The following is a 12,886-nucleotide window of genomic DNA, read 5'->3' on the forward strand; positions in this document are numbered from 1 at the left end:
GCGACGTGGGTGGATTACCTGCCGCTTGCCGAGTTTGCCTACAACAACACGAAGCACGTGTCCACGGGGGTCACGCCGTTCTTCGCCAACAACGGGAGGCACCCCAGAACCTTCCCGGGACTGGAAAGAATGGGGGAGGGGGAGCCGCAGACGGCAGATGCGTTCGCGTCGGAGCTGCAGGAAGTCCACGATCAGCTGAGGCGCCACCTGGAGCTGGCCAAACACGCATACAAGGTACAAGCGGACAGACACAGAAGGGTTGGCGAAGAGCTCCACGTGGGAGACTGGGTCTGGTTAGCAGCCCACGCAGTGCCGGCCAGGTCGTTGGCCAAGAAGAAACTAGGGCATAAACAACTGGGGCCCTACCAAGTCGAAGAGCAGGTCAACCCGGTAGCTTTCAGACTGGCACTTCCGGAGGGTTCCAGAATGCATCCGGTGTTCCACAGATCGGTGCTCACTCCCTACAAGGCACCGCACAGGTTCCAGGAACCCGGAACGGCGCCGAGTCCGGTCAGAGACAGAACAGGGCACGCGGGAGTGGCACAGAAGGAGCGCATCAACAAAGTCACGGAGATTTTGGACTCCAGATGGGGGGAAGAGGGGGTAGAATACTTTCTCGCCAAGGAGGGCACCCCGGCCAGTGCGAACAGCTGGGTGCCGGGCTACGCCTTGGACGAACCTCTACTCAAAGACGAGTTTCATGCCCTCTTCCCACATAGACCTATGCCAGCAGACTTTTTCGACGACTGGCTTTTCACGCCCACGCTTTCGGCCAGCACTTTCCGGGGGTTCGACTCGGAAGAGGACCCGACACAAGACGTCCGTTCCCCGGAGGGGTCACCCTCGGGATCTGCATCAGAACCCTCGTATTGGTGGGACGATAGACCAGAGGAGCAGTTCCGCAGAAGGTGGCTGGAAGGCCCAGGACGAGCAACGCCGCCAGGAGGAAGTGAGGGAGAAACGGACATGGACGTTTTCGGGGACGACCCTGGTTTCGAGCACGGCGGCACAGAGATGGAAGCGGAGGTGACCGTCGTCGACGAGAGCAGGGAGGAAGACCCGCGAGACTTCAGATGGAGGCCCGCCACGGGAAGCGAACGATATCCGACGTTCGTCCCTTTGCAACAGCAGCACCCAGCTCCAGCACCGGAAGGAGGGGAGGGGGGAATGGGGGGCTTCGAGGGGGGGATGGATGTCAGGGATTTAGGAGCAGAGGCAAGGCCAAGGGAGGAAACAGAGAGCGAAGGGGAGGAGGCAGAAGAAAAGATGAGTGATGACGACGACCCGAGATCTCCTAGTCTTTCCAGTGAATCAGAGGATTCACAGAAAGGAGCACCAGTGGCCAGGGCAAGGGGGGAGTCTAGGGGGGCACCCCAGGAAGATAGAGCCAGAGGGGACTCAGGGGAGAGCAGTTGGAAATCGGGACCAGCGTCACCGCCAGGGAGCAGGGAAGAAGAAGGGAGCCAGGGGGCAAGCGCTGGCAGCTCACCACAGGAGGGAGGGCATGAGTCAGGAGTGGCCACACCTCCATCGGGGAGCGAAGAAACGGTTAAGAGGAAAGTGGAAGGTTGGGCGCGCGCGCCAAGTTCAAATGCAGAGGAAGGCGGCGCAGTAAGCAGCCCGGAAAGGGAACCAGGTCCTAAAGCCCGGCGCAAGGAGGCAGGAGGGTCCGGGTCAGCGTCAGAAGAATCCAGGAAGGAAGAAACCCCGGGGGGTAGAGGGACCCAGAGGAGGACAGTCAGGCGGAAAAGGTGGAGCAGGGCTAGGATATTAAGTTGGTGCACAAGGGGCGGAGACTCAGACGGAGCTTCGCCGATCTAGCTACTAGACGTAGAGTTGCGCGCAGCAGCGTGAGAATGGAAACTGCAATTCAATAAAGACTTTTACTTAATGATCGCTGGCTAGCGTGATCCTCTGTGAGCTAGGATCTTCAAGCAGCTCTGACAATAACTTTTCCTCTTTACAGGAAATTTAACTCTTTCGGCACTTCAGTGCAAGGAAAAAAATCCACCAAAATAAGAGGCTGTATTAAAAGACTTTATTCACAATAGATTTTTTTTGTTTTGTTTTACAAATATAGTTCTTAAAAAGTAAGCATTTTGTTCTCTTATAACTTCAGAGATTTCTATAAAGGTGGAAGAAAACTAAGTGGGATATGCAGAAATAATAATTAAAAAAATACACAATATGACCACACAAGTTTACTGAATCAACAAGGTGTCACTGGGTATCATAGAGCTGTCATATAAACAAACATGGACTTTAAATTCGCATTTCAGGATTTAATATATATTTAAACAACTGCAGTGTGATATGCTGAAGAGCAATGTAAATTTAGACACTGTTGAGACAGGAAGAGACACTTTAAAAAAATTAAAAATTGCCTTAATTTACACATACAGTGGTCAGCATTAGCTCAGTCACCCATAGTTACTCCTACTGAATGTAAACACAGTGTTATTTCCAGCTTGATTGTGTGACAAATTCTAGGAAATACTAAAAGTTAATTCTGAAGCTATTTACACCACTGTAAATAATTTCAGGACTGTAGCTACAACTTTTTAAATGGTGATCACTCTGAAGTTTTATACTTTGGTGTTTTGTGTTAACATAAATTACTGCTTTGAAGATATAAAAACATGTTTCTCTTACACTTTGCAGTTCTACAGGGAGATACAATCTTCTTGTCTACTTACATCACTTTACAAAAAAGGTACATTATAGTGCAGCTTGTACATACAACCTGATTACTGTAAGTTATAGAAACATTGTGCTCTTTCAAATAATAAGACCAATGAACAAAAAACTACCATAATCACAACTTCCCATAAAGAGAAATATGTAACTGATCAAAACACTTGTGTCAAATACATTAGGGAAAATAAACCTGGTGAAATAATCACTAAAATGCCTGCAAGAGGAAAATAAGAAATATCCAGTACAATTCCTGCTGCATTTATAAATTTCTATTTCCACTCTGTTTATAGTGACTGACAAAATAAAGTTTCACAGAAGCACAGTAACCATTTCACACATTTGGCCAGATTCCTCCAAAATGGCACCAGTGGGTTTTGATGAGGTCCACACTGGAAGATTGGCAACAAATAGGGGAGAAATCTATGCATTAGGCCAGGCATAGCCAAACTTGGCCCTCCAGATGTTTTGGGACTACAACTCCCACCATCCCTTGCTAACAGGACCAGTGGTCAGGGATGATGGGAGTTGTAGTCCCAAAACAACTGGAGGGCCGAGTTTGCCTATGCCTGCATTAGGCAATAAAAGATGTCAACTGGACCTGAGCCACTGACAAAATACTACTGTTAAGAGAGTGTTGGAAAAATGATTCCCTTTAAAGGCTTCTATCAGGACATTTTTGAGAAACAGGATGCTTAAGGTGTGATGTATCCTGCCTAGAATATGGGGTTGGACTGAAAATTATTTTTAACAATTCACTACATATGGCATTACACAGTTTGAGGGCTATAGGGTTTACTGAGCTTTGCTTAACAACAAAGCTTTGCTTTGCTTACTTCTATGTATGAGCATCTGCTGAAAGCCCAGAAGAGCAAGTTACAAAGGGCTACTTATGTTCAATGATGCCATCTCTTGGAATGTTTAAAAGCCTGTTAAACTGAACAGAAAATACTATCTGGATTGTGGCCTTTGAAAATCAGGACAATTTGTCTTAGCTATACATAGCAGATTATATCTCTACAGAACATTTTTTAAACAAAATGTTCCAGATTTATACGTGAAGAGAAGCAATCGATTGGCACAAAAAAGGGTGTGGTAATTCTACAAGGCAGCCTGTTAAAAATGGAGCCTGGCAGGACTTCAGTCAGAAGGCAGAAATGGAATACTATATTAGAAAACTGAAAACCATACAAGGTAATCCAAGATCACTGCCATTTTTATTGGCTCAGTCTTAGAAGATGCCCTCTGCTTTTGGTTCTAACTTTTATTCCTCATATAGGATCTCAAATGGGATAATTCACATTCTACTACGATGCCTCTGTGGGAGAACTTGCTCAGAAGATGGATTCCCCCCACTGACACTAGTTTCCACAGAAAGTAAGAGGGGTTCTTTCGTTGAAGCTGTAACTTAAGCTTGGGAAATCATTTAAAAATAAAAAAACTTATACAGCTAGCAACTTTCAAAAATTTGGTGACTCTGCAGCCCTACATTTAATTGGTGTCTTGCATTTGCTTTTCCATTTTAGGTTTTGAAGAACCAATTAACCTTAAAAACAGAGGTCTGCCAGTCAACACCAGCAGACTTACATCATTCCAAGTTACCAGATGAGAATACCTGTATGGCTGAGTATATTTTGATCCTGTCCTCTCGCTTGTGTGTTGCATATATTTTCTTTATATGACAGAAGCCACCACTATTTGCTTAAAAAATTAGAGAATTTAATTCCATTCTGCATTTAGACTTTGAATATACACACAAAAGTGCTTTGGGTGATACAATAGGATGTTCTTTGTAGTTTGAAAAATGCATTATAGCCTGTGAGCTAGAAATAAACCAGAAGCTTCTTTCCCCTTCATTCCTTCAAGGGGGGGGGGGAGGATAAAATATGAAGTTTCTCATAACAGAAAGTAAAGGAATGTTTAGATTTACCACAGTATTGATTTTCTATACATCAGGCTATCCAACTATTTTCAAATAAAAATGTTTAAAGTGAATAACATCTGAATTAATGTTTCACATAAATGAGTAAAGAATGGAGCACACAGACACATAGCAGAAGAGCATAGCATATGAAAGGCTTCTTTTAATTTGTCTAACTGATTTTCTGGACTGTAAAGATGTTAGCAGAAGTCCAGAATCAGAAATGTGACACCGATTCTAGTTAAATAAAGAAAAAAAATGCTTGTATTTTCATTATTATACTTTATTATAGTGGTTCTTGTGATGGCTTAAAAATCCATATACCAACACCATATCCAATTACCTGAACATCAGTCTTGAATAATAATCAAGTTTTAGTTTAAGAAAATTTGCTAGGCAACTCATTTGTAATAACCAGAGATTCATGTGTGCCAGCAACTCGCATGGTTTCCTTTGATTCTTCAGCTGCCATGCCTGATCTTAGAATAATTTTTTTTTAAAAAAAATTGGGATGGGTGAGTAGGGAATGAATGTAGCACGGAGAGGCACAGAAAGAGGAATAATACATAAATTTGGGGGGGAATTATTGCTTGTGTTCTCTCACTATTCTACCAGATCGAAATATAAGAGATTTCATTCCTATGGCCTTCACAAATGCTGTGGCATAGCCCTGGGTAAGTCTATTATATTGAAAGTTAGAATTGTGTAAAGCTGTTCATCAGCACAGAAACTGATGCAGATCATCACCAGGTTTTTTTAAAAATCTGTGGATCACTCATTTTATGCACCATTCCAAAAAGTCCTTCAGCTACCAAGGAGTTACCTGTGTTGAATCAAATCTGTGGTTCTCATATTTCTTAGCATAAAAAGGTTTGTAATAGATTAGAATAACAGTGTGTGCCTGTTAAATCACAGGCACCTATGTGGCCAAGTAGCTTTACTATATTAATCACTAATTAAAGGCTATTCTGCTCAGAAAGGCATCCCAACTGGTAAACTGGAAAAAGCGGTGCTGTTTCATCCTCTGATTAGACTACTAACCACAGTTATTGAAAAAAATTGGGCTGTCTCAACCAACATTCAATTTCTGTCACTTTGATTAACACTGATTAATATGAGTACAGAGTAGAATCTTTTTTAAAGCAAAGCATTTAAAGCAGTAGTGGTTTTTTTCCATCTCTCAAATGTGAATGAAAGCTGAAATGTGGATTTCTAAAGCATAGCACCTTCTCTTCCTACTTCCACAGCATTGTTCCTGGTATCTACCAAGTGTCACACAGTGGAATGTCTGAAATGGCAATCAACATACTTGCAATACTAGCCAGTCCTAGTCTCTAAATGGGCAAAGGCTTAACACAAAGGATTTCACAGATCAACCCATTTCTCATAAGAAATTACAAGTTTCAGGAGAAACCAGGTTGTGCCTTCAAATGCAAATCATGCTGAAACTTTGCACTAACAGAAGGTTTTGAGATTTGCAAATTGTTGTAGATAAGGGTAAGTTCAGATGGCAGCTGCTATGCTCTTGGGTGTTGTGGCTGCTTGTGAAACCAAATACAGGAAAAGAAAAAAAGGGCCCTAAATTTACTTGTATTTAAGTTGATTTGCAGTTATGTTCTAAAATTGTTATTAGATAAGGGTTTCAACACCTGGACTTTGCCTATCAAGAAAAGCCACAGTTTAACATAATAGTGCACACAGATGAGATGAAACTATTCTTATGAACAGAACACCTTCTAAAGTATTCAAATTACCAATTAATGAGAGACCCGCATAAGAAGAGGCTGTCACAGTCAGATTTGTCTCTAGTAATAGACAAACCACATTAACATATATTAAAAAAGAAAAAGCTCTTCATACTTAATTCTTTATGGCTTTTTGCAACACAGCAAAGTATTACAGCTTAAAGCAGACATCTCCTCACAGAGGAGGAAAAGATTTTGCAGTCAAAAACAAAATGGAAAACAAGTAACATGCTGACCTCTGTATTCTATTTGGCCAGATGCACACTGCAGCCTAACAAAATCTAGAGATGACAAGTTACAATTCCTGTCAAAACATAAATTTGTTTAATTATAATTAATTACTTTAGGTCACTTGTTAAATATTGTACGGGTAGACACCAGACTGCAAATAATTGGTTCAAAACTAAAAAATGATGGAATTTTAATTACTACGTTGTGTGCCCCAAACAGAATTCAGCATTATTTTATTGGCTTTTTCTTTTTTCCTCCTCTTCTTTTTTCAGAACTGGTAGAGGGTGTGCCTCAGTGTTAAAGACCCAATGTTCAAACGGTAGAAGATCATCTTCAGAAAATAATAAATATAGATACCTGGCAAAAAAAAAGAGGATATTAACAAACTACAAAACTGGAAGGCTCACATAGGAATAATAATGGAATCATTTGTATCTCTCAAAACACCTAGATCAATAAAAGTACAATATATCTTCAATGTGGCATAGTGGTTAGTGTTGAACTAGGACCTGGGAGAACAGGGTTCAAGCTTATTATGTGACGTTGGGCCAGTCTGTGCCTAAACTACCCTACCGGGTTGTTGCGAGGATAAAATGGGGCAAGGAAAACCCATGTCTGCCACCTGAGCTCCTTGGACGAAAGGTGGGATATAAATAAAACAAAATATAAAGGAATAGCTAGGAAAATACCTGACTGCATCTAAATTTTAGTTCCTTTTCTAAGTTCACATTTGTGTGTGCGTGCAAAGCAGCTTAGCACTCAAAATGACACATAGGGAAAGAAGAGATTTCCTCGAAGGAAACATGGAAATGCAGCTATGGGACTTTTTTGCTCTTCAATATACAGATGCTCCAGAAGCTTAAATGGGGCTTAGAAAGCCCCTGTTGCCTCTGGAAGGGATGATATACAGAAGATCAGCCCTGATGGATCAGACCAAAGGCCCATCTAGTTTTCATAGTTTTCACGCAGATGCCAGATGATACTCAGTTGCTCAAGAGCCTCCCCTTTGAGAGCACACAGCCCTCTTCTGTCCCTTCACAAATTATCTATTGGGAACATAGTATTTGTAATAAAGTATTTGTCCAGGTAGTGTTAACTATTCGTTTTAGGTGGATAGCTTGCCAAATCCACTGCTCAATTTGTGCTGTAACACAGAAAGGAATGACTCCTTCATAAATCAAACCATGCTCAACTATGAAAACTAGATTACTTTGCTGCACAGAACTACATTTCAGATAGTATTTAAGAATTAATGCTTAGGTGTTCAAGCTTGCTTCGAGAGACTTTTGAAAGGGTCTCGCCTACCTGATTTGGAAGCACCTTTACTTCCTTAACATTTCCTTGAGAAGTTCAGACTTCTGGAGAAAAGCAACTGAAACAACTGCATGTAACTAAAGTTTGCCAACCTTCTCTTTCCATCAGCCCCCTCCATCTGCCTGGGCAACTGCTCCCTGCCAGGCTCCACAGATACTAAAGCTTATACAGTGGTACCTTGGGTTACATACACTTCAGGTTACATACGCTTCAGGTTACAGACTCCGCTAACCCAAAAATAGTGCTTCAGGTTAAGAACTTTGCTTCAGGATGAGAACAGAAATTGTGTTCTGGTGGCGTGGCAGCAGCAGGAGGACCCATTAGCTAAAGTGGTGCTTCAGGTTAAGAACAGTTTCAGGTTAAGAACGGACCTCCGGAACGAATTAAGTACTTAACCCGAGGTACCACTGTATAGCACATAGCCAGAGTTCAAAACACTTCATAAATTCTCACTAATAGTATTTATTATTCCCATGTTACAGAAAGTAGGGTTGGGTCAGAAAATGGAGAATTCAAGGTAACTAAGCAAATTTCTATATGATATGCAATGAATCACAGGACTTTCTAGAGACCTGCTCTGCCAGTATTTGTTTATATCTTGACTTTCTTTCAGTGAGCTCATAGCAGCATAAATGCTTCTCTCCTCCAGTCTATTCTCATAAAACACTGGGGGTAAGTGGAGAAACAGGGATGGGTTCAATGCTCAAGGTTGAGTGGGAATTTGACCATGGTTCTCCTAAGTCCTAGGTCCGACACTACCCACAGGTCAGTTTTCAGAGGCACAGAACCAAATGACTGCAGTCTCACCCTTACTTGGAACCAATCTGCCTGATCACAGCCCTGGCGTTCCTGGTCACAGTTACATTTCTTTGTCCTTGTCTGAACTGACATGCTTGCTGAAGACAACAGCAGTACCCCCTGAAGCCCCCTGCTTCTATTCTGGCCCCGAACAGCATTTCCACGCAATTCTTTGCCAAAAAAAGCAGAACTTGTTTTCTCTACCACACACCAAGATTATGTGCAAAACTCCCATCTGTTAAAATACTATGGAACTTCAGTAAACAGACCATCTTGTCTTTGAAAGACCACTAGAGATAACCTGCTTGCTTCTCCTGGTTCTGACTCCCCATATTCCCATACCCCTTTTTTGTTCTGCTGCCCTGTACGCCAGCCCATACAAAGATTAATGACTCTTAGCTCTTCAACTTTTAAACTGAAGGGTTTCAGCTGCTTACTTGAGTGTTTCTGAAAGGAAGAAACTCTGCTGCACATCATCATGGGTTTGACGGTTGCTGTAAACATCCCTAACACCAGAATAGCCGCCATCTACTCTGCAGTATTTTTCCAATGCCTGAATTCAAAGAAAGGAAAAGAGGAGTTTGATATTTTATAACTTACACCCTGCGCTTTAATGTAAAACATCTTCAGGGCACCTAATAGCACAAAGTTAAAAATTTAAACAATATAAAATAGCACAATTAAACACCAGCATCACAACAAATGTAAAACAACTGCCCAACTGAAGCCAACAAGACCAGTTAATGATTGCTATTTAAAGTCTCATTGATTTTGAGCCATTTAACACACAACTTCAAAATGGAGTTCTCAAATTCCCTACGCTGTAGTTTTTTCAAACAGATACAGTTCCTGAACTCAAAGGACATGCAGAGTAGAAAAACTACCATCTTTATTCCACACCTAGACAAAGCTCCTGTTGTACTGATGTGTTTCCCAGCTCACCAACCATTCTGATGGAAGTCGAAGATACTGAAAGATACTGGGCACAGTATGACTTGGGACCTAAATACTTGAAGTTATCCTGGTATCTGCTGATGGGGCCCTACTGGGAAGTGCACCAGTGAGTGATTGCAGCTGCTGTTACTATTATGGTTTTACCATTTCAATATTTGTCTGATGTTCATGTTTTGATATTTATGATTACAGTTGCATTGAAGTTTATATTTGGCTGTGGTATTTGCTCTGTAATTACTATATATTGCTTTGGGATCACTTTTGACATGACCGGCAGCCAATAAATCCAAGGAATTGGACACTGAATATATTCATGTTAAAATAGTTAGGTACTGATGGATACTAAAAAAGAATTAATAGTTATTTTTTCACACAAAAGGAAATAGGAGATTTGTGGAGAACTGTCTGGGATATTTTGTGGGAAACTGCAGTCAAACATAACTATGCATGAGTGCTGGTTAGTACATGAAGGGGTTAAGAACAGAGAAGTTTGTTCCTAGACTAAGGTCACACTTCTGTGATGTGGGAGGAGTGAAGCCTTCTCTTCCTGTTCCCTTTCTCTGAGCCATGTAACTGGTCAAGAAGATTTGTCTAAGCAAGCGCCAAGCTTAGAGCATGTGTTTGATGCTTTCTGTATTTTCTACCCAAGAGTGTTCTGCCAGTGTTCTCCTTGCTGCTGCTTGGACAAATGCATGAATCTTTGGAACCTCTGGAACATTTTGTAAATAAAGTATTTTAAACGTACTTACCAGTGTGTAGTCAGTTCATTGCAAGAGTGGTAGAAAAAGAGGAACACTGTAAAAGGGTCTACCAACCTATATTCCTATTGATATTGCTGCTAGACTTTTGTGTGTTTAAACTCTGCTATTGGGGGCTCTCTTCTGCTACAGAGTATGCAAAGCTCCACGTTTTGAATCTGGGCACCTAGCGGATTCTTTTGTTATTTACCCCCCACATTTGGGTCACAAGGATTAATATTTTCCTCCCGTATGTTTAAGACTCATAAACTGAGTATTTATCAGTATTTCCAGCTAATGCACAAGGTGGGAGGGCACTAAGGAACTAAAATCAAGGAGTTAGAAGGAATGAATAAGGACACTGTTAATGAGGAATTATTTAAGGAACTGGGTAATTATAAAATTCACATGAGGCAGAAAAATCATTAATTTTTACTAGGCAAGCTTATTTTGAGTGAAAATAAAACACATTATTCAAATTTAAGCCTTTAAAGAAACAAACAAATATATTACCTCTACAGCTTCCCAGCCCCACTGCCGGTACTTTGGATCATGAGTGAATCTCCACATATACATGTAGGTTTCGATAACTTCAGGCCGTAAGATGTAGTATTTTTCATTCTGTCTAGTAGCAATTGCCTCAACTCCACCATCAAACCTGAAGGCTTCTGGTCCCAGCTTCATGCCTACACAAACAATGTGCAATATCCAATTGAGTTGGCACATGAAAAACTTTCAACTCTGCTTGTGTCATTAATGCATGACATTTTAGTGTGGAGGGCACAAATATTTTGAAAACATCCCAATAAAACTTATAAAAACACACCTCTTCTATGACATTTATTGATATCCCTGTCCCTTCCAGGAAATAATGCAGAATAAAAAGGGCAAAATGGGGAAACAAAACTAGAAGAATGAATCTGCTTAAAAATTGTAGGCAACAATATTTCCAAGCTGAAAGTTGGGTCAAAGATAATGTTGGACTATGAATAGGCCTTATGTATGAACCACTCTAAGTTTTCTAGCCATATTGCTTTCTCTCACTCCAGGTTTTATTGGAAAAGGAAACATGTCCTTGATGAAACTTTAGCTTGAATATTTAAAATCTTATTATTTTTTGAGTACATAATGCCAATTGGTTGAAAGGGTTTATATGCCAACAGTTTAGCCTGTTTTAAATAGGCTCAACTGATCTCAACTAGAAGTCAGGTCAGGGAACACTCCTTCAGCCGAGATTCAGCAAGCACCCTCACTTTTGACTCTTAGGTGTCTCTTCAATATCTTTTTATACTGACAAGTCTTGCATTGGTTTGAGTTCTTTTAGTCTGGCCCGCCATTTTAATTATTGTTTTGTACTGTTTTTAATTATTTTTGTGTTTTATTGAAGTATGCCGCCAGAGACTGTAGCATATAAATACTTTAATAAATATTGATCTGTGCTTGTTTCAAGTTCTAGGCAATTCAAAATTAAGCTCTTGCATGCATTGATCATACTTTGCAGCCAAAGTTGATACAAAAGTCTGCTACTTTTCCCTTTACTGGACAGTTTGGTGTAACTTGGAAGTTCACAAGACAAGTGCCCGTTCCTCTGGAAGCAGAAGCAACTATTAACACGCTACTGAAATCTACAAAGTAGTCGTTAGTAAAGGCAGTTAAGTCCAAGACATAGGAATACATTTAAATCTGCTGGGAACATGTTGCATCTTTTTAGCTTTTTAAAAATACCTGTAAAAACAAACCCTTTAGAAGTTTTCCCATTGATGTACATGGATATTGGACAACTGTGTACATTATCTACTGAATGTGTTTTAACAGAGGCAAAATGATACATAATGCATGTGTGCTGAAATGGGGAAGCTTCCAAGTAAACTGAGTGGAACTGATTTCTAGCACAGGCTTCTCCAATGTAGCGCCCTCCAGATGTTTTGGACTATGTCTTCCATCACCCCATAACACTGGCCATGCTAGCTGGGGCTGATGAGGAGTTGGAAGTCAACAACATCTTGAAGGCACCAGGTTGGAAAAGCTAGTCTAGCTTTTTACACGTCTGTCAAACTAACACAGGCACTCACTGGCTGATAGCCCACTACAAAACTTGCTACCAGTGTTAAAAGAGAGAGCGAGAAACACTCTTTAGTCAATAAGAAAATAGATTACAGGTAGTGTCATCCTGTACCAATCATAGTTTCAGTGGTGTTGTCTAACTACTCCAAGGACAGAAGGTGGTTGTCAAAAGCAGTTCTACAGCTTATCTTTGAATGCATGAATATACCACTCTGGGTCTTAATATCAAGGGGAAACTCCCCCTCAAAAAACTTCCCTCCAAACAACATACAGTGGTACCTCGGTTTATGAACTTAATCCGTTCCGGAAGTCCGTTCTTAAACCGAAACCGTTTTTAAACCGAGGCATGCTTTCCCTCATGAGGCCTCCCGCCACCGGTGCCCTTTCACCATTCGGATTCCATTCCTAGACCAAGGTAAAGTTCTCAA

The 12,886-nt window shown here is 41.2% G+C and overlaps 1 protein-coding gene across 1 annotated transcript in view; it reads right to left on the bottom strand.

Annotated features, from left to right (window-relative positions):
• Positions 1-2,024: 2,024 nt before the first annotated feature.
• Positions 2,025-12,886, bottom strand: part of MAN1A1 (mannosidase alpha class 1A member 1) — a 53,957-nt gene continuing 43,095 nt past the window's right edge. Inside the window, exons 10-12 of the mRNA XM_081187695.1 lie at positions 10,908-11,080; positions 9,141-9,256; positions 2,025-6,948 (exon numbers count right to left, since the gene is read on the bottom strand). Coding sequence (XP_081043821.1) covers positions 6,825-6,948; positions 9,141-9,256; positions 10,908-11,080 — 413 coding nt within the window. The 3' untranslated portion in view covers positions 2,025-6,824. The remainder of the gene's footprint in view (positions 6,949-9,140; positions 9,257-10,907; positions 11,081-12,886) is intronic.

Source organism: Podarcis bocagei (genome assembly GCF_964188305.1).
Source record: "Podarcis bocagei genome assembly, chromosome: 3".
NCBI classification, from domain to species: Eukaryota; Metazoa; Chordata; class Lepidosauria; order Squamata; family Lacertidae; genus Podarcis; species Podarcis bocagei.